The sequence below is a fragment of the Oculina patagonica genome, chromosome 9 (assembly GCF_052425735.1).
Source record: "Oculina patagonica isolate OP01 chromosome 9, crgOcupat, whole genome shotgun sequence".
In the NCBI taxonomy this organism is placed as follows: domain Eukaryota; kingdom Metazoa; phylum Cnidaria; class Anthozoa; order Scleractinia; family Oculinidae; genus Oculina; species Oculina patagonica.
The window spans coordinates 25,066,204-25,087,467 of NC_135766.1; the positions used below are offsets into that span (position 1 = coordinate 25,066,204).

Sequence of the window (21,264 nt, forward strand, 5' to 3'; positions counted from 1 at the left end):
ACACTCTTTAATTCCTTGATTTGCTTTCTTTATTGTGTCTTAACATGACTGAACACTCTTTAATTCCTTGATTTGCCTTCTTTTTTGTTGCTTAACGTCAATGATGGAGGCAAAATGTTTAACTTAACATATATTCTAATATAAGGCTCAAAGTTAACGTTTAGAACTGCCATATGCTATCACTGGACAGTTGCTGATTTAAGCTATGATAAAAAGAGAAAATGAATAAATTATCTCGTACTCATTATCTCATCTCATCTCATCTCATTATCTCATCTCATCTCATCTCATCTCATCATCTCATCATCTCATCATCTCATCTCATCTCATCTCATCTCATCTCATCTCATCTCATCTCATCTCATCTCATCTCATCTCATCTCATCTCATCTCATCTCATCTCATCTCATCTCATCTCATCTCATCTCATCTCATCTCATCTCATCTCATCTCATCTCATCTCATCTCATCTCATCTCATCTCATCTCATCTCATCTCATCTCATCTCATCTCATCTCATCTCATCTCATCTCATCTCATCTCATCTCATCTCATCTCATCTCATCTCATCTCTTCTAGGCCTACTCTGGGACCCAAAATCGCCCAAAGTCGCCCAAAATCGCCTAAAGTCGCTCAAAATCGCCTAAAGTCGCCCAAAGTCGCTCTAAGTCGCTTTAAATAGTGATGTTTTTCTCTGAACTTTTGTCTGTACCTAAAACGTAAAATTTTGACAAGGTGCCACTCAAGTGGCGATTCAAGATTTAATTCCATTCAACTTCACATTATTGTGTAAAGATCTGTTAACTTGCAGAAGAATCCAAATATGGTAACAAGGAACTTGAAGTTTGTGTTAAATCTTACAAGAAGTGGTCACGTGTGACATAGGTTGGCATTTGAGAAAATGAAAAAAAAAATTCTGTCTAAAATTTTCTCTGCTTTTCTGTCAACGTTTTCTTTTTCCTTTTTCTTCCTTTTTTGGTCTGTATCTGTTGTATTGATAATACGGCAGTCTCTAATATCTATCTGTGTCAAATTAAAGTAATTCTGACTGGCCGAATTACAATATATTATTATACCCAAACGAGCCTTCTTACAATGCCAGTGTCCACCAGAGCGGCCATTTAATTAGTATCATGAGAAGAGCTCAAGTCAAGACCTACATGCATAACACGCACTCTAATGTTATAATACTATGATATAATATATAGACAATTAATTGGTTTTCTGGTTGAGCCAAGTTAAGGTAAAGTCTAGAGTTTATATCTTGATTTGTCACTGTTGTAACGTTGCCTGTTCAAGCAAACTCTATCTATTGATTTCATTTGGTAATAGGGGTTGGAGTAGTTCACCAGTACACAGACCGGATCCTGTTCCAGGCAAGGCTTGTACTCAATGTTAGCTTCACATTCACTGTATGCGTTGTCTCCCTGAGCATGACAAACTGGACACATAAACGGCGCTGTTATTATAAGAAAAAAATAACACGTTACGATAGAACCTATAATACGTATAATGTAGGCCACAATCTGAGTTACGACTGGGCGTGGTGGTGGAAGAGGGCAAAAAATAGAACGCCTTATAAAAGCAAAGCGTAATTATTGCAATAGGGCGGGTGGGGAAGGAAGCGAGACATCTAGTCTGCTAGGTAGGCTAACTGTCCTGTGTGATCGTTGTGTTTAATTTACCTGAAGTGAGGAATTCAGCTTTACAACCAGATGTATCGCACATCACCAGGTCGACCATCCCCCTAAACTTAGTTTGAGCAGCAAATTTGTCACGGTTGTAATGTTGCCTGTTCAAGCAAACTCTATCTATTGATTTCATTTGGTAATAGGGGTTGGAGTAGTTCACCAGTACACAGACCGGATCCTGTTCCAGGCAAGGCTTGTACTCAATGTTAGCTTCACATTCACTGTATGCGTTGTCTCCCTGAGCATGACAAACTGGACACATAAACGGCGCTGTTATTATAAGAAAAAAATAACACGTTACGATAGAACCTATAATACACTTTATTATACATAATTTCAGATGACAAATAACAAATTACACATTGTACACGAATCTACCATAAAGAAATTCGAGGCTGGGCGCTTATTAACTTTGTCTACCTTCAGGGAGGGCGCTTATTCGAGGTTGGGTGCTGAATAGAATGATTACCGCATGTGTGTTGAAAGCATTTCTATGCGTTTTTGTTAATGTTCCCATTGTACAATTTTAGCATTTGGTGAGCTTTCACTATGTAACAGCTTAGGGCTCAGCTTGGACCAGTTTAAGATGATGTAAACTGGATTATTTTTCCCGTTTACCTTCTTCACTCTGGACAGGGCCAAAAGCAGTACAGGCAGCAGCGAACATCAAAATCTCCAAATACATCATCTTCTTGTCAAAGCACCTGGAGTTTAATATTAGGGACGGACCATTATTTTCTTGGAGGGGGGTGGGGGGATGAAAAAGTTTCCTCTGCAAACTTTTTTTTAGTTTATGCACCTCTGCAAACATTTTTTTTCGAATTTCTTACTATTTTTAGTTATACATATCGTGTTTGCAAACAATTTATTTTGTCTTTCCAGGCCCTGCAAACAATTTTTTTCAATATTTTTCATCCCCCCCCCCCCCCTCTCCAAAAAAATAACGGTCCGTCCCTTAATTAAAGAATAAGATTAACTTGATTTCGTCAATAAGGAAATCCTTACTTGAACTTGCTTTCTTGCAGGAAGGGAATGCAAAGAAATGTGACACGTGCCGTGGTTGGGTGACGGGTACTGCCGCGTGCGATGTACGGCACTCACCAGGGAGAGTGGGGCAGGGTTGTTTAAAAAAGAATAGGGAGGTTAAGCATGACGTCTACGGCAAACGGCAAACGGCAAAAATGAAAATTTTGCCGTCTCTCTTCAGTTGTGTGTACAGTAGAGTGAAATTATTTGTATTTGCAATGAATAGTAGGAGACATTATTCCATTTTTGTGTGCTTTATTTACCAATTAAAAGAAAAGAACTCAAAATCAGAAGTTATCTTTGCCGTTTGCCGTTTGCCGTTAACGTCATGCTTAACCTCTCTAATAATGCTTTTTCCTCGTCTGGCTCTAGCATTGAAAGTCCATAAAAAGCAAAGCAGAACGAAATGTCGCTGTACGATCGCGAAATTAGGTGAAAAATGTAGGTTCACAGAAATTTATATGATTTGGTGCTGAATACCGTATGCTTCCTCGCAGCTTTGTAGCGTTCTCCTCTTTTACGAAAATGAACCATCAGCGTATTAAGACGGAATCCACCAGGAAGTCGAGTAATATTTATTAAAGTTGGACAAAAATCAAGTACCAGAATAATTTAAATCCTATTGCGTTATTTCCTACCCTTAATAAAAGGTAAAGATGTAAGTAATTATCCGTGATAACACCAACAACAATTTCTTATCAGAGTCTGAGAAAATGAATTTCAAAGTTCACAAGCTATAGGCAAAATCTCACGTGTAGCCATTTTGTAAATTCGTCTTTAAGCGATTCAGTGGAATTCAGTGGAACTTCGAAATTTGTTTTCGATGTTTGGTGTTGTTAGAAAAGATTTCTTATGATAAGATATTTGAAGCAGTAACAAAAAAGTTTGCAATAAGGTGGAAATAATTCTGGTACAACAATTTCTTATCAGAGTCTGAGAAAATGATATTCAAAGTTCACAAGCTATGGACAAAAGCTAACATCTTTTAAGCGATTCATGAGAATTCAGTGGAACTTCGAAATTTGTTTTCGATGTTTGGTGTCAGTTAGAAAAGATTTCTTTTGATAAGATATTTGCAGCAGTAACAAAAAAATTTGCAATCAGGTGGAAATAGTTTTGGTACATACTTTTGTCCAATAACTACTCGAAGTCCTGGTGGATTTCCTCTTAAATTCAAACTCAGAACGCACTCCTTCGATATCATGAGCAAGGGTCAGTGCGATTCTAAATTTTCGAGTCTTGATTTCTTCCACATAGAAGATTCGACAAAAAAATTCAAAGGAGGGAAAAAATATTGGTTTTTCTTCTTTGGCTCTAGCAATGCTATTGAAGCATGATTTACAAACAAACAAAACAAACAAACAAACAAACAAACAAACAAACCAAATCCCTGGTGAACAGTGGAAATGTAATTAAAACTCATTTTGAACACTTTCAAATGATACTGTAGCCCACTCTGTGTAAATACTTGTTGACATATTAAATAAAAATGCAATGTCATATTTTGCCTTTTTGCGCCAGCTTTAAGTGGAAGTCCCGTTTAAAGCGGTCCTCTCGTCTTCGCGCCAAAAGAAAGTTTCCGTTTATTTTTTGCCTGTGAAAAGGCTTTGGTCCATACATACAAAAAAGCAATAAATTATTTTCTAGTTCTTTATTTTCGCTTTGCTACAGACCAAAATTGAATTTTGGCCGACATGGGGCCGCCAACGGTAGTCGAAGGGCTAAATTTTGACCATTTTGTGAAGCGCGCTATGTCCACAAAAATGTACTTGACGGAATATCATTTGGCACAAACTCTAAGACACCTTTATTTAGTTCACTGACGAAACGAGGAAAATTTTACGAAAATTCTAAGCATGCCAGCGCTTCTGAAATATACCATACTTTGAGGTCTTCATTCACACGTTAAAATTTAGGTAAATACAAGAGAATAAAACTCAAAAGTTTCAACATAAATTGGAGTAAAAAAGCACATCAATGTAATCTTCTTACCTTAATGAATCGTTTTCTACTTTCAAACTGGTGGGTATCTCCTTGGATTGCACGCGAGAACAAATTAAAATCTGCCATATTCAGTGTGTTTACATAATCGTCGCTTCGTGCCAAAGCTCATTTGCATAACCTTGCAATCGATGAGAAAACTCCCTCCACCGTCCAAACTCGATTAAATACCTTTAGAATATAAGGAAATTGCTTCTTTTGATATTCCTATACCATACAGATCCAGCGCTGAGAAAAATTGCGTTGAAGATGACAAGAATACACGCGGCGTGCGAGACTCCACAAAGTAAATATTGACGGTTACACTGGTCGCACTTGTCCCATAATTTAAGTTCAATTCGCTCCCGTAGTATCTCTAGGGGAAGAAGAAGAGTCGAAATTCAGCCATTTAATAAATATAAAACGTGTTAAAACGACAAATTGAATTCTGACAACGGGAATCGATCATGCAAAGACAACTTATAACTTTACGTCCACAAACATCACTTACAGCAGTCCCCTCTACTAACTATGCTTACAGGTTGCTTACTGCCGGGGCTTACTGAGGAAGCGTAGTCGCCAGATACAATCCACAAGTTTGAATAGAACTGTTTTATGTTATGAAGTGATGAAAAGGCATAAGCTTCAATTCATTCTTGATACGTTTGCTTTTGTAGCTACCATTGCGTGCACGTTGTGCGGACCTATATTACGTCACGAATTTGCATCACGTGACCAACCATGTGCGTTGTTCTCGCTTGGATTCGCCATGTTGTTTTTATTTCTTTACCTTGTTGAACATTTTGGACCTAACGAAACAGTCGATCGGTAAGAGTCATATTATTTGCAAAATGTACCTACATGTACTTCGATTCGTTTCCTATGTTTACTAGTTCATATTTGTATTTGTAGAAAACCTGAACTAAAGTTGGTATGCCTGAACTGAACCTGGATTGTTAGAGTGTAATCTTGAAACCTGGATCGTATCATGTATTAAAAGTTCTGAGTTTTTGACGTTAAATTTGACTTTGAATCACTACATAGCACTTGGGCTGTGTAACAGTTTTCGACTACTTCGCCTTGGAAATTATCGGAATTGGAAATTTGGTGAATTGTGTGGAATGCGAACGGCGAAACGATTTGTTGTGTTTACGGAATATGTCAGACGAACAACCTGAATCGCCACTGGAAGCGAATGGATTCTTCGACACCGCAGCTAATGGTACGAGCGACGAAATTGGAATGGAAGAAAGGAGAAGCACAAGGGATAGACAAGCTAGTGTTATGCAAGACAGGGAAGGCGTCTTAAACGAAAAGAAACTCGCTCTTCAAAAATCACGCGCTGCCCATATTGGAAATTTGACGAAGGTTTATAATGAAATTGTTCACCTTACCGAAAGCGATGCAAGTCGTGAAGATGTGTCGAAGGAATATGCGAGATTTGATGAATCTTGGCGTAAATTCGTGGACGCTCACGAAAGTTATCTGAAATTATTGGATCCTTTTATGGACACCCTTGTTTTGGAACAGACACAGAAGACATACGATGAACAGCTGCAACGAAAGCTCAATCTCGACTTCACCGTGCGATTATGGTACAAGGACAGAGAACCCGAACGAGGAGATAACTATAGTGAGTTTTCTCGCGGAACGCAAAGGAGCAGACGAAGTGGGGTTTCCACGTCGAGTTCAAGATTGTCAACAGTGTCAAGAAAAAGGAGAAATTGGCCCTGGCGCAATTGAATCTCCGACAGTTAGGGATTAGACAGCAGTTTGAACAGGAAATGCAAGAAATTCGAAGGAAGAAGGAGCTAATAGAAGCAGAAATGGAGACTGAAAGGGCGGCAGTCTCTCTTCAGATTTATGAAGAGGAAAGCATGAAACAATCACGCGATAAATCCTTCCTGGGTTATTTAGAGCCTTCACAAAGGAGTAAAATTCCAGATAGCTCAAAGGTCAGTGTGAATGATCATTTAGACAATACAACCATAGTTACTTCAACCCTGTCGAATCAGAGACCAGCCTTACCCCGTAGGACTGAACAGGTTGATTTAATTTGTCCTGGATCTGTGGAGCCAACTGATTCTATTCCGGCGTTGACTACTTTGGCTGGAAATGTGTCGACCGCGCCGGCACCCATTATACGAAACCCACAGTGTACACCTCCCAACCTTGTGACAAGTAGGAGTTCCTTGCCAAAAATTGAACCCAGGCAGACATCAGTTGGACAACGTGTTAGTGAAACTTGGTCCTCTTCTTGGCAGATGCCTCGACCCTATGTGCCGCCAGTCGTGAAAGTAGAACCAGCAAATGAGCAGTTCGATAGTGGTCAAGAGATGGTAAAGGCTTTGAGACAGGTAGTTTCCTCACCTAAGGTTGAGTATCATCGGTTTGATGGTGATCCATTGAAGTACGTCACCTTTATGCACAATTTTGAAACCTATTTGGAAAGGGATAATCCGGATGAGTCCAGGAGATTACAACTTCTCATACAACACTGCACAGGAAAGGCAAAGGAAGCTATCGAAAGTTGTTCAAATCTGCGTAACGATGGTTACCGAGTAGCAAAACAAACCTTACGGGAGAACTTTGGAAAACCGCATGTGATTGCGGAGGCTCATGTTAAGAAGTTGTTGAATCTGCCTTGTATGAAGAGTGTGGATGGACCTTCGTTGTTGGAGCTCAGCAGACATTTGGACACCGCAGATCGAACTTTGAGCGGCATGGGTGCTGAATATGTGTCTGATCTTAATCACATGAACACTTTGCGAGAACTCGCAAAGAAGTTGCCAATGTTTCTAAGAGGGAGATGGACCGAGTGTGCTGGGAGGATTATTGCAGCCGACCGCAGACCTAAGTTTCAAGACTTTGTAGCATTTGTCAAGGAAAGAGCTAAATTGGTGGACAACGAGTTTGGCCGAGATATGGTTACTGGAACTTTGAAGGAGACACCTCCTAAAAGAAACAAAATGAATCAAAGTGGAAACTTCCCAAGCCTGTCAGCATTTGCCACTGGAACTGGACCAACTCGCGATGGTCAAAACGAGAATGCTAGAGGATCGAAATTTGTAGATGCCCCCGCGCCTTGTCAAGTTTGCACAAAGCAGCATGACGTTTGGAAGTGTGGTAAATTCAAAGGCCTCACCTATGAAGAGAAGTGGAAAATTGTGCAAAGTGGTGGACTGTGTAATAAGTGTCTAGTTAAGGGACATATTGCCAAGGAGTGCCCGAAAGTAAATTTCAAGTGTCAAAGGCCTGGTTGTGGAGGTAGTCACCATACCCTGATGCATCGCCCCGCTGCTGGAATTCGAAGAGACCTTAACAGTATGAACAGAAACACTGCTAGTGAAAACAGTAACCTTGCAACCGCTGCTATTGCAGAGCAACATTTGCAACCAAGTCAAGGGACTGCTAGGTCAGGTGATGTTACTGGGGCCGGTGATGGAAATGGAATTGCTGTGGCAGCTACTGGGGCTGGAGAAACAAGAGTGTGTCTGGGAATTATCCCTGTTAAGGTTCGAGGGAAGGGCAACGAGATTATTCAGACATATGCCCTTCTTGATAATGGATCAGAGGTGACATTGTGTCATGAACGATTAGCTAACAAACTTGAGCTGGAAGGAGAAAGGCTTAACTTTACGCTGACTGGAATGACTGGTTCAACTCAGATGGAGAGTCGTGTGGTAGACTTGACTGTAATGTCTATGGATGAGTCAGTTGTGGTGGAGTTACCGAGTGTAAAGACAGTCGCACAGATGCCTATCTCTCCAAGTTGTATTCCAAAGAAAGAAGATCTTGCTTGCTGGCCTCACCTACGAGGCATTGACATTCCCGAAGTTGGAAATAGAGAAGTTTTGTTGTTGATTGGTCTTAAAGAAAAGCCTAGTCTCTTCCTCCCATTAGAGTTTAAAGCTGGTGCAATCGACGAGCCAATAGCTATCCGTTACAGCCTGGGGTGGACAGTGATAGGTCCGATGGGTGAACGCAAAGAAGATGAACATTGTTCGGTGAACTTTGTCCGAGTTACATCTGCGGATGACATGGATTTGGGCGGATGTTGTTTGCATGAGAATCCTTCGACTAAGGCAATTGACAAAACTGGGGTGAAATTCGAAACTGCAATGTGGTCAGAGAGTGTTGGCAATTTTGAGCACAGGGAACCCATCGAGAGGCTAGAGCAGCGAGCTGTTGTAAATCTCCCTCCGTTAAAGGAAGAAAAGGAAGAATTAATTGACTGTGACATTGACAATAATACCCTGCACCAGCAACTTGAACGGCTTTGGAAGACAGATTTTGGAGACTCTGTGATTGGGACAACAGTCTCACCATCAGTTGAAGACAAGTTAGCCTTGAACAAAATGGAGGAATCCCTACAAAGAGTTGGAGAGCATTTCCAAGTTGCATTGCCATGGCGACAAGGATGCCCAGAACTACCAAACAATAGACCTGTGGCGGAACAGAGGTTACAACTTCTAAAGAAGCGACTCCTTAAGGATGAAGATCTACTCTTGAAGTACCGTACCACAATGCAAGAGTACATAATGAAAGGTCATGCCCAGAAAGTTCCAACAGAAGAGCTGAATTTGAAAGAGAAACCAGTCTGGTACCTGCCACATCACCCTGTGACACACCCGTTGAAGCCAGGGAAGGTTAGAGTTGTATTTGACTGTGGTGCGAAATATCGTGGAACCTCCTTGAATCAGCAATTATTGCAAGGCCCTGATTTGACAAATCCGCTTGTTGGAGTGTTGATTAGATTTCGGCAAGAGCCAATAGCTATTGCAGCCGATATAGAAGCTATGTTCCACCAAGTCTATGTTGACCCCGAAGATAACAATGTGTTGAGGTTTCTTTGGTGGCCTGATGGGGACCTGGAGAAAGAACCAGAAGAATACCGCATGGTGAAACACCTGTTTGGTGCAACCTCCTCGCCTAGTTGTGCCAACTTCTGCCTACAGAAGACAGCGTCGACATACCTGGAAGAGTTTGACCCTGAAACAATTCAGACTGTGATGAGAAACATGTACGTTGACGACCTGATGAAATCTGTTTCTTCTCCTGAAACCGCAATAAAGTTGTCAACACAGTTACGAGAGCTACTGAAGAAAGGAGGGTTTAGGTTAACCAAGTGGCTTAGCAATGACAGAGATGTACTGGTTGAGATTCCTGAGTGTGAGAGAGCAAGTTCTGTAGTTAACCTACTGCATGTGCCCTTGGATTGAAGTGGAATATAGAAGCTGACAAGTTTGTCTGGGATGTGTCAACCAAAGTTCAGACTCTGGCCAAAGTAAAGCCAATGACGAGACGTGGTATCCTTTCACTTGTGAGTTCGTTGTTTGACCCGTTAGGATTCATTGCCCCTTATGTTATGAAAGGAAAACTTTTACTACAAGACCTCTGCCGGAGGAAGTTGAGCTGGGATACTGAGATAGAAGAACAAGACAAAGTTCAGTGGTCTCATTGGCAGGAGGATCTTTTGAAGTTGGAAGAAGTCCAAGTTGACCGATGCTTCAAACCAAAGAATTTTGGCGAAGTTAAGAATGTTCAGCTGCACATTTTCTCAGATGGATCGCGTGTGGGGTACGGAGCAGTAGCCTATTTACGCCTTGTTGATGTCTTTGACCAAATCCATTGCAGCTTTGTTATGGGGAAAGCGCGATTGGCTCCCATTCACGAAATAACGATACCGAGATTAGAGTTAACTGCCGCGGTTATTTCTGTTAAGTTGAGTGGAATAATCAGAGAAGAGTTGGAAATTGAAGTGGATCGAGTGAATTATTGGACTGACTCTACTACAGTGCTGAAATGCCTTAACAATGACTCTAAACGGTTCCACACCTTCGAGTCAAATCGCCTCACGGCCATTCGCAGTGGATCATCCGTTTCAGACTGGAGATATGTCAACCGAGACGACAATCCAGCAGATGATGCATCAAAAGGGTTAAGGCTTGATGACATGACAAGGAATAGTCGGTGGTTGAATGGCCCTGCATTCCTCTGGAAAGAAGAAAACTGCTGGCCTTCAATGATTGAAGTACCTGAGCTAAAGGACAGTGATGCTGAAGTAAGAAAGGAAAGTCGAATTTATGCTACTAGTGTAGCACAAGATCCATTTGACAGCTTGATACATCACTACTCTTCCTGGTGGAAACTGAAGAGAGCATTCGCTTGGCTGTTACGCTACAAGCAGTTTATACGAAGCAAAGTTTGTAAGAAGAAAGATGCTACCCTTAATGATGGCTGTCCTTCTGGCAAACCAGAAGTAAGAATTGGAAACCTAACAGTCGTTGAGCTTCAGAAGGCTGAAGAAGAAGTAATTCGACGGGTGCAGAAGTCGGCATTCCCAAATGTGTATAAGGCACTCGTCAACATGTCGTCTGGTTCAAGTGAACGACAGATCAAGAGGGTCATAAAGAAAGAGGGATCCTCGATTTTCAAGTTGAATCCGAAGTTGAGAAATGGGTTGTTGTCAGTTGGTGGAAGACTGGAGTGTGCTCCAATAGATGAAGATTTGAAGCATCCATTTATCCTTCCCAGTTACCACCATGTCACAGAACTGATTATCCAGTATCATCACATTAAGGTTGGCCACCTCGGTCAAGAATCCGTTCTGACGTCCCTGAGGGAAAGGTTCTGGGTTGTAAAGGGACGTTCTGCAGTGCGTCGTGTGTTAAAGAAGTGTCTTGATTGCCAGAGAAGGAAAGCGCCCACTGGAGAGCAGTTTATGGCCAAGTTGCCCGAAGACAGAATTACTCCACATGAACCTCCCTTCACATATGTTGGTGTGGACTATTTTGGGCCTATAGAGGTGAAGCAAGGAAGAAGTCGAGTTAAACGTTGGGGTTGCCTATTCACATGCTTAACTGTCCGTGCTATACACTTGGAAGTTGCACATAGCCTGAATACAGATTCCATGATCAATGCACTGAGGAGATTCATTAACCTCCGAGGATACCCGAAAGAGATTCGCAGTGACTGTGGCACAAATTTTACCAAAGCAGATAAGGAGCTTAAGGATGCTGTTAACGAGTGGAATCAGCAAACAATCAGTGGGTTTTGTGCGCAAAGAGGTATCGAATGGATCTTTAACCCTCCTGCAGCAAGTCACATGGGGGGATCATGGGAGAGAATGATAAGGTCTGTACGCCAAATCCTGAAGGCTCTTTTGAAAGAACAGGTGGTATGCGATGAAGTGTTGTCGACTGTTCTAACAGAAGCAACTAACATTCTAAACAGTAGGCCGTTAACACGAAATAGTGATGACCCAATGGATGAAGAACCCCTTACACCAAATCATCTGTTGCAGCTGCGACCATGTGCCAGTTTGCCCCCTGGAATCTTTGAGAAGGAGGATTTGCATTGTAGACGACAGTGGAGACAAGCGCAGTACTTAGCAAGTGTATTCTGGAAACGGTGGATTAAGGAATATCTTCCTACCCTCCAAGAACGAAAGAAGTGGAATGAACCGAGAGAGAACCTTAAGGTTGGTGAACTCGTTCTTCTGGCAGATGAGAATTACCCAAGAGGTCAGTGGCCATTAGCCCGAGTTGTGGAAGTGTTTGAGAGTGAAGATGGATATGTGCGTTCTGCAAAGGTGCTAACAAGTTGCACTGTTGTGACTCGTGCAAAGCGTCGACGAGAAAGAGAAATCAAAGTGACAAGAACTGTTCTTACCCGACCAATCACCAAGTTGTGTCGCCTTGAAATGTCAAGTCCTTAAGCAATTTGTACTGTCAGGAACATTTCCTTCAAGTATGATGCATTTGACATGTATGCTGGATATTGTAAAGTTGCGGTTAACATGGATCAAACTTTGTATACTCATCCTGTCAATCACGAGTGGACAACAACGAGTGGACACCACTTAATGACATTTAAAGTTGTGTTTTATTGACGAACAAAGAACTGTGTATTTACCTAAAATAAGGATGTTTAAGTTCGCAACGTTAGCTGATAAGTATGGTGTAAATGAAACTATTTCTAGAATGTTCATTTAGGGGCCGGTGTAGCTACCATTGCGTGCACGTTGTGCGGACCTATATAACGTCACGAATTTGCATCACGTGACCAACCATGTGCGTTGTTCTCGCTTGGATTCGCCATGTTGTTTTTATTTCTTTACCTTGTTGAACATTTTGGACCTAACGAAACAGTCGGTAAGAGTCATATTATTTGCAAAATGTACCTACATGTACTTCGATTCGTTTCCTATGTTTACTAGTTCATATTTGTATTTGTAGAAAACCTGAACTAAAGTTGGTATGCCTGAACTGAACCTGGATTGTTAGAGTGTAATCTTGAAACCTGGATCGTATCATGTATTAAAAGTTCTGAGTTTTTGACGTTAAATTTGACTTTGAATCACTACATAGCACTTGGGCTGTGTAACAGCTTTCGTAATCGGTCATTCGAAGCCACAATGGAAGGTTTGTACTTCGGGATCCATTTTTCCCCTTGCGACACGATGTCACACAACTGAATTGTGACGTGACTGGCTGATCAGAGGTCAAACTTTAGGGGTGGTGGGGAGGGGGTTGGGTTGTCGGTCGGTATTTACAGCAGGAGAAAACTTGAGGGGTTGAAGAGCTTTTTTCACAGCAAGAGAAAACTCAGCAGTTGAAAGCATTTAAATGAATTTATGCTTTCCATTGGTCAACATTTTCTTTATTTTTCTTTGAATATGTACTAAAAAAATTCACTGCCACTTCAGCTTAACAAAATTATTAAACATAACTTGAATGAAGTAAAAGTACTTATGCCTAAATGGATATAGCGAAAAATCACTGATGAAAAACTCAGTGTTGGTTTGCGTTTGTACATGTACATCTATCCTGCTAGAAATGTTGTATTGCGTAGTAACCCGTCGCAAAACGAATGTCTGTTTGCCTTGGTCAAGTCCAAATATATCCATGTGACCCTCATATACTTGGAAAAGCCACAAATGAAGGGCGATAAAGGAAGGAGTGTAATTGGTATGACATTCTCTTCTTGTGCATGAAAAGGAGTAAGAAACGCGTACGGGGAATAGAGACAAGTTTAAGGGATAGAAATGATTTAATGGAAAGGGAAGGTCATAAACGGGATACGTAATGAGAACTAATTATAAAAACAGTTCAACGGGGATTAGGAAATGAAAACGGGAACTGAAAAAGGTTTGAGAGAATCATTATATTTCCCCTCTGTAATGGCCCTAAACCACATACCGTAAAATTCCGGTTATAAGCCCTGGGCTTATACAACTTCGTAAGGGTTTTTGGGTGGGCTTATAAGTGGAGGGGCTTATATCCGGGAGGGCTTATATATAATTATAAGCGGAATAAAAAAAACGTTCCGAAACGGGCCACGGGAGTGTTGATCGAAATACGTTTTTAAGTTAAAAACGCATAATAAAGCAACATTTAGCCCTGTTGAGTACTGTTATCCGACAGGGGGGAGGGGATTATATCCGGGGGGGCTTATAATCGGATGTATTTTTTTGTTTTCTTGGTAGATGGGCCTATAACCTGGGGGGCTTATAAGCGGAGGGGCTTATAACCGGAATTTTACGGTATGTACATGTCGTCAGTCCTGATTACAATTCGCATTTTTCAATTCCCTTTCGGTTTCTAAATTTCCCGCTGTCAAACAACTACGCTCATTAGATTTAGAAAGCACGAACTGTTCTTCCAAGCTCGCGGATTGTTATCGGTAAAATAATGCCTGTATGCTTTATGAACATCAAGAATAGAGGTGGGTGTGGGGATTTAACAAAAACCCAGGTGCAAGGATTTTTTTCGAGACTTGCAGCCAAACGAAAAAAAGGTACAGCTAATCAAGTAGAGGGCGAAGTCGATGACGACGATGACAGTCTCATCGAAGACGAAATTGTTTACCTTGATGACAAAGCCAGACGTGAAGCAGTAGAAGATATTGTCAGCCAAATGGGACTGGTCTTACAGGGCTCAAAATAATTTTTGGGTACTGACCGGTCATGTTGACCGGCCAAATCAATTTTTGCTCGGTCATGTCTTGTTTTTGACCGGTCAAAATATTGAGTATTTACTTTGAAACAATAGCCTATTCTGCCAAAAATTTCGCCTTATAAGCTAAAACACACGTTGTTAAAGATCGCTAAAATTCAGGGCGAATTCTTCGAGCTTGTGCATACCGGCATGCCGAATGTCGAGAACGTAGCGATTTAATAGTATGCACAAGCTCGAAGATTTCGTCCACTTCGAAACCAAAATAATTTTAAGAATCGCTTGGCATTTCTAAACAGGCATAGAATATTCTCACTAGGTTACTTAAGTAAATGGAGATATTCATCCATTCATTCGTTTGCGTGAGGTTTTCTGCAGTTTTCTGTTTCAATATTTCTTACTTCCGGGCTGAGCCAAATTTTTTACAAGTGTCGAGAACATAGCGATCTTAATGGTATACCGAAGCTCGGATATTTCGTCAACTAGAAAACCAAAATAATTTTTGGAATCGCTTGACATTTCTAAACAAACATCTGATACTCTCAAGAAGTTTGAAAGATCCTTTCATGCGATTTGGTCCAAAGTATAAATTTTTTACAAGTGTCGAGAACATAGCGATCTTATGGTATACCGAAGCTCGGATATTTCGTCAACTAGAAAACCAAAATAATTTTTGGAATCGCTTGACATTTCTAAACAAACATCTGATACTCTCAAGAAGTTTGAAAGATCCTTTCATGCGATTTGGTCCAAAGTATAAATGGCGTTTCAAATGGCAACGACCGTTCTAAGAAATGGCATCGACCGTTTCAAATGGCAACGACCGTTTACGAAAGGGAAATTTGCGTCGCCTACAACAGAGAAGCCTGTTCTATGCGGTGCCTGATTGAGCTGCTGAAATATACTTATGGCAAAGTACTTTTAATCATAGATATCTGCGGAAGTAGCCTTACACAAGAAGACCGATAGAATTAGCGTGAAACACTTGAATGCCATGGCTAGAATAAAAGATATCGAGAGTTATCGTTTCAATCTGTAGACGCCGGACGCGGAGACCATTCTTTTATTTTTTTTTTTATTTTGTACAGTACGAGCAAACGTTAACTGGAACTCTCTTTGACAATTAAGTAGCACCATGTCTTAGGTGGTCAACTTGTCAGCACACATGGGGACACGTTCAGTTGCGAAATACATGTAGGCACAATTTAAAGAAACATTGCTGACTTAACACTCAAAGCATTTAATGATTATATTATTTTCTCATGATCTTGCTGGCCAAAAACACGCTACGAACTTATAGCAGACGTTATTTTATAGCAGACGTTGAGATTGTCTGTTTAGCGAATTTACAGACGTGGATGTTTCCTGTTTTATTTAAGCAAACCGCTAACAAATCCGCAGAGAGTGACCGTCTCATCTGTATTTCACAAATTTGTGACTGCAAGCTGCTATGAAATTTTATGATTTTACTGTAAAATTTCAAGAAATACTGCGAATAATTTTTTTTGTGTGTGTTATTTATTTGAAAGCCGTGTACTTGACCGGTCAAAATGACCGCCGAACCAAAATTTTGTCCGGACAAATCGTCATTTTGGCCGGACATTGTCCGTTGACCGGCCGTTATTTTGAGCCCTGGTCTTATGACGGTCATGATATTTGCGAGCATGCCAGACATGACACATTATCGAAATTCAATGTCACGACGCTAAAAGCCATGTGCGCTCACTTTGAACTTCCACACAAATCCAGAGATCTTAAGTCCTCCTTAGTGAACAAGGTAAAGGACATAGCAAAGGAATGCACCTGTTTTAAGTAGCTGACGAGGCTGCCACTCAGTGAAGTAAAGAATGTGTAACTAACACGAACACGTTTGTTATTTTAAATTTATGCACGCCTGTAGATTGGACAGGCAACATGATTGTAAATCTGTATTGATCCGTATTTTCGTATTTTTCATAATGCCCGTGCTCATTTGAAAACAAACTAGCAAACAAAGAGAGTAAAGACCTATAAAAAAGGGATCAATTTAGGTTTCTGGGAAACTGCTCACCTACCCCTCCCCAAACCTAACATTAACCCTTACTTATCGCTTTGGGCAAAATGTTAGGTTTGGGGAGGGGTAGGTGAGCAGTTTCCCAGAAACCTAAATTGATCCTAAAAAAGGGACTGAACGAAGTTGTAAGGCAAGAAATTTCAAGAATGTGCACAAGATAAGTGCACTCCTTCATTACACACCCACCAAAGAAAGAAAAAAACAAAGGCCTGGGGGTATGGCCGATATAAAGAAATTATACCTATACAACATTAACTTTGTAGCATCTTGTTTAGACTAATTATATGTTTAAGAGATGGACACAAAAATTAACTAATTCCCTTGCATGTGTGTCCTGGTGTTAAGAAAAGGAGTGATGTTAGATTTTGGAAAAAGGAGGGGGGGGGGGGAGGGGGTACCCAGCCCGTTTCCCGAGTAGTGGAAAATCCCCATATTTTCTGAAGGATAAATAAGTAATGATAAAATACAGTGATTGCGTGTTTTTTCGGTATGATTCCTGCTGTAGCTACTAATAAAACCACCTCCAAGTAAGAAAAACTGTTTCTTTTCATTTGCTAAGTCCTATAGATTTTTGAAAAAAAAAAATCTTTGGCAGATTATATATTTTTTTCACAGATGCCCGTGACAGTAAGATAAAACACAACTAAGGGTAGCATTTCTTCTTTTCAATATTGAAAACAGTTTAGCACACTCCGCCTTTTATCGGAACCTTTTCTTGGATTTTTTTTCTGTTCTGTCTTTTTGCGATTTGCTCCCAAATGCCCGACCACAGAAGTAAATTAGCAAAGGCACGTTACACTTGAGTGATACAAGGTGGAATAAGAAATAAGGAAAAAAGAAATATTTAGCGATAAAAACACGAGTCACTTATTAAAAATAAAAGATCATTTACTACTTCTGAGTTTTCTCTTGCTGTGAAAAAAGCTCTTCAACCCCTCAAGTTTTCTCCTGCTGTAAAATACCGACAACCCAACCCCCTCCCCACCACCCCCAAAGTTTGAACCTTGTTTGACCTCTGATAAGCCAATCAGGTCACAATTCACTTAGTTATGTGACATCGTGTCGCAAGGGGAAAATGAAGTTGATGGATCCCGAAGCACAAACCTTCCATTGTGGCTTCGAATGACCGATTACTAAAGCAAACGTTTTAAGAATGAATTGAAGCTTATGCCCTTTCATCACTTTATAACATAAAACAGTTCTATTCAAACTTGTGGATTGTATCTGGCGACTACGCTTCCTCAGTAAGCAACCTGTAAGTGATGTTTTTGGACGTAAAGTTATAAGTTGTCTTTGCATGATCGATTCCCGTTGTCAGAATTCAATTTGTTGTTTTAACACGTTTTATATTTATTAAATGGCTGAATTTCGACTCTTCTTCTTCCCCTAGAGATACTACGGGAGCGAATTGAACTTAAATTATGGGACAAGTGCGACCAGTGTAACCGTCAATATTTACTTTGTGGAGTCTCGCACGCCGCGTGTATTCTTGTCATCTTCAACGCAATTTTTCTCAGCGCTGGATCTGTATGGTATAGGAATATCAAAAGAAGCAATTTCCTTATATTCTAAAGGTATTTAATCGAGTTTGGACGGTGGAGGGAGTTTTCTCATCGATTGCAAGGTTATGCAAATAAGCTTTGGCACGAAGCGACGATTATGTAAACACACTGAATATGGCAGATTTTAATTTGTTCTCGCGTGCAATCCAAGGAGATACCCACCAGTTTGAAAGTAGAAAACGATTCATTAGGGTAAGAAGATTACATTGATGTGCTTTTTTACTCCAATTTATGTTGAAACTTTTGAGTTTTATTCTCTTGTATTTACCTAAATTTTAACGTGTGAATAAGACCTCAAAGTATGGTATATTTCAGAAGCGCTGGCATGCTTAGAATTTTCGTAAAATTTTCCTCGTTTCGTCAGTGAACTAAATAAAGGTGTCTTAGAGTTTGTGCCAAATGATATTCCGTCAAGTACATTTTTGTGGACATAGCGCGCTTCACAAAATGGTCGAAATTTAGCCCTTCGACTACCGTTGGCGGCCCCATGTCGGCCAAAATTCAATTTTGGTCTGTAGCAAAGCGAAAATAAAGAACTAGAAAATAATTTATTGCTTTTTTGTATGTATGGACCAAAGCCTTTTCACAGGCAAAAAATAAACGGAAACTTTCTTTAGGCGCGAAGACGAGAGGACCGCTTTAAACGGGACTTCCACTTAAAAGCGTTTAAACAATGATCAAACACGTCACGATTTGGTAATAATGCATGCTTCTTGGTAGCTTAGGCTCGGGCCAAACGTCGAACTTCACATGAGTCGAGCCTAATGCAAATGAGCAAAACCTTGGTCATTTGCATTCGGTTCGACTCATGTGAAGTTCGACGTTTGGCCCGGGATTTAGAAGCGCTAGCTGCCTTTTCACGAGAATGAACCATCGATATTAGTAAAAGAATCTTATAATACTTGGCTCTCGAACTATACGCGATTCACCAATTCGTTTGTTGGCCTTTCGCGGACCTTAAACTAGCAAATACGAGCCCCAAATCGCCGAGAAACGTGTTATGTCGTGATGTTAATTTAAAAAATGCATTTCTTTCAGGAAAGAATTACTGTTTCCTTGCTCCATTCATTAAACTGTGAGCATTGTTATAATGATAAAGTTGTAGTTTTCTGGGATCTTGATAATATAGAAATGGGCGACCATAGAAAACTAGGGCATACAAACATCTCCGAGTTTATTCAAACTCTTCTACTTGCCCAGCATAGGTATACAAATGGCCGTCGAATAAATCCCCCAGCAAGCTAAGTTAACAAACAGTGTACAAAGATACCTTACTGCACTGCAATATTCTCGTTCAGTTTTCTTGATTTAGTGCACTCTTCTGCGAAGCCAAATTTTCGTTTCAAGTTAGGTTTCTGTGGAGAACCGAATGTGATCCGGGCTTGTTTAGTTCTTTAAGAGGATCTAATTATGAATATGGAATGACATCGATCTTAAAAGCACATGTTATAATTTCCCAGACATGCTGGGGCCAGTATAACTAGTAAACGTCAGCGCAATTAATGCGATACTGCATTTTTCCAGGGTGGGTTTCCGTAACATTTATTTATACCTTATTTATAAAAAATTTCGTCGAGCTTAATATCGTTCATAATTAGGAAAACGTTATAGCGCCAAACTCGTGCTTCCCTTTTAAAAATGTATTTATGGTGATTCTTTCCTCTCATCTTGAATAAAACTTATGTTTACGTTTACGTTTAAAATTTTTGACCACTGATATAAACCTCAACAAACGAAAGACCAGACAGAAACACTGTGAAGGAAAACAACTAGTGTTGCGTTTCTAAACTCAACTTTTACAACAACTTTGGGCATTGCATTTCACTGGGAACGAACAGAAGGGTAATTGTTACGGAGCGAAACCTCATCTCTTCCAATCGCTTTGCATAAGAATGCAGAATCGTGGACGATAAAATCAGTCGCCTACTTGTTGATATTGTACTTACTAGTACCATTATGGTAGTTACAAAATTAACACGACTTACTGCGCTAGAATCCGTTCTCGTTTCGTTTTTCAATTTAAGTTGCTCTTTCGCGAAACCAAACCGTTTCAAGTCAGGTTTCTATGGAGAACTGGATGTGATCTGTGCTCGCTGTTTTCTAGGAAGATCTAATTAGTGTAACGATAAAATATGAAGAAATGGATAGCTTAAAATTATAATAAGTGCTTTAAAAGCTCACGTCAATACTTCCCAGACAGCTGGCGCCAGAAGGGGTCTGAAGGCCAATTATCATTGCTGTGTTTCTAAACTAAACTTTAACACAGTTTACAAGCGTGGAAATTATCCTAAAATTTTGCAATTTTAGAGAAAATAAGGCGTAACGATCACGCAGATTAGTTAGGAAATTAGTCTGAGCGAATTGAGAACTTCTTTGACGGAACTTGACTTCCAAGAAAGCATAGCGTGATAGTTAAAAACCACGTGGTAAAATACGAAAACAAATAATGTCAAATTAAGGCAACGTTTTTAAGCAGACACGTTTTCTTATAATATCAAAATGGTGCTCATGCATGTTCACGTGGCGACCATTGTTTACACATTTTTCGTTAACTGTAACAACCAGTAATATCAATTTTATTTTGTGAAATATTTTTTTTGTGAAAATTCTTCATTTAGAAAAATTGGCAAGAAACTGGTTATCAGACAAGAACATTTTATGGACACGGGCGATAACTGATTCTAGCAGGGTTTTTTTAGGAAATTTCTGATAAACCACCGTTGTCAAATAAACGCATTTTACCAGCTGGGAATTTTAAAACGATATTTACTTAAGCTAAAATAAGGCACCAAGTTAATGTGTGTTTATGTGTTGTCTTCTATGTCTTAAGATGCCTTGAGATTTTAACAGTAAAATATGCTGAAATACACAACTTAATATCGAAAAAAGCATTGTGCTGTAAAAACTCTTGTTGTAAAAGTCTAGACTTGCTGAAACATTCGAGCTCAGCAATAGCGCATGACGTATTGCAATAATGAAGGACTGGCTTAAAG

General features: G+C 40.1%; 3 protein-coding genes across 3 annotated transcripts; 2 read left to right on the forward strand and 1 right to left on the reverse strand.

Moving 5' to 3' along the window:
- Window positions 1-1,250: 1,250 nt before the first annotated feature.
- On the reverse strand, window positions 1,251-19,645 carry LOC144666658 (uncharacterized). Its single transcript, XM_078528050.1, has 4 exons — window positions 19,547-19,645; window positions 2,310-2,395; window positions 1,686-1,961; window positions 1,251-1,459 (listed from the first exon to the last, which is right to left on the reverse strand). Exons 2-4 carry the CDS (start codon window positions 2,377-2,379, stop codon window positions 1,251-1,253), a joined length of 555 nt encoding a protein of 184 aa, XP_078384176.1. The 5' UTR covers window positions 2,380-2,395; window positions 19,547-19,645.
- LOC144666660 (uncharacterized) lies at window positions 6,482-9,919 on the forward strand. Its single transcript, XM_078528051.1, has one exon. The coding sequence runs from the start codon at window positions 6,482-6,484 to the stop codon at window positions 9,917-9,919; it is 3,438 nt and encodes a 1,145-aa protein (XP_078384177.1).
- On the forward strand, window positions 9,994-12,417 carry LOC144666661 (uncharacterized). Its single transcript, XM_078528052.1, has one exon. It carries the CDS (start codon window positions 9,994-9,996, stop codon window positions 12,415-12,417), a length of 2,424 nt encoding a protein of 807 aa, XP_078384178.1.
- Window positions 19,646-21,264: the final 1,619 nt, after the last annotated feature.

Excerpts from the sequence above, each read along its gene's own strand:
- LOC144666658 (XM_078528050.1), bottom strand. The coding sequence starts at position 2,379 with ATGATGTATTTGGAGATTTTGATGTTCGCTGCTGCCTGTACTGCTTTT. Across the intron at positions 1,962-2,309 it reads CCCTGTCCAGAGTGAAGAAG|CGCCGTTTATGTGTCCAGTT; the intron begins GTAAACGGGAAA and ends TTATAATAACAG. Across the intron at positions 1,460-1,685 it reads AGCTGAATTCCTCACTTCAG|CGCCGTTTATGTGTCCAGTT; the intron begins GTAAATTAAACA and ends TTATAATAACAG.
- LOC144666660 (XM_078528051.1), top strand. The coding sequence starts at position 6,482 with ATGCAAGAAATTCGAAGGAAGAAGGAGCTAATAGAAGCAGAAATGGAG.
- LOC144666661 (XM_078528052.1), top strand. The coding sequence starts at position 9,994 with ATGACGAGACGTGGTATCCTTTCACTTGTGAGTTCGTTGTTTGACCCG.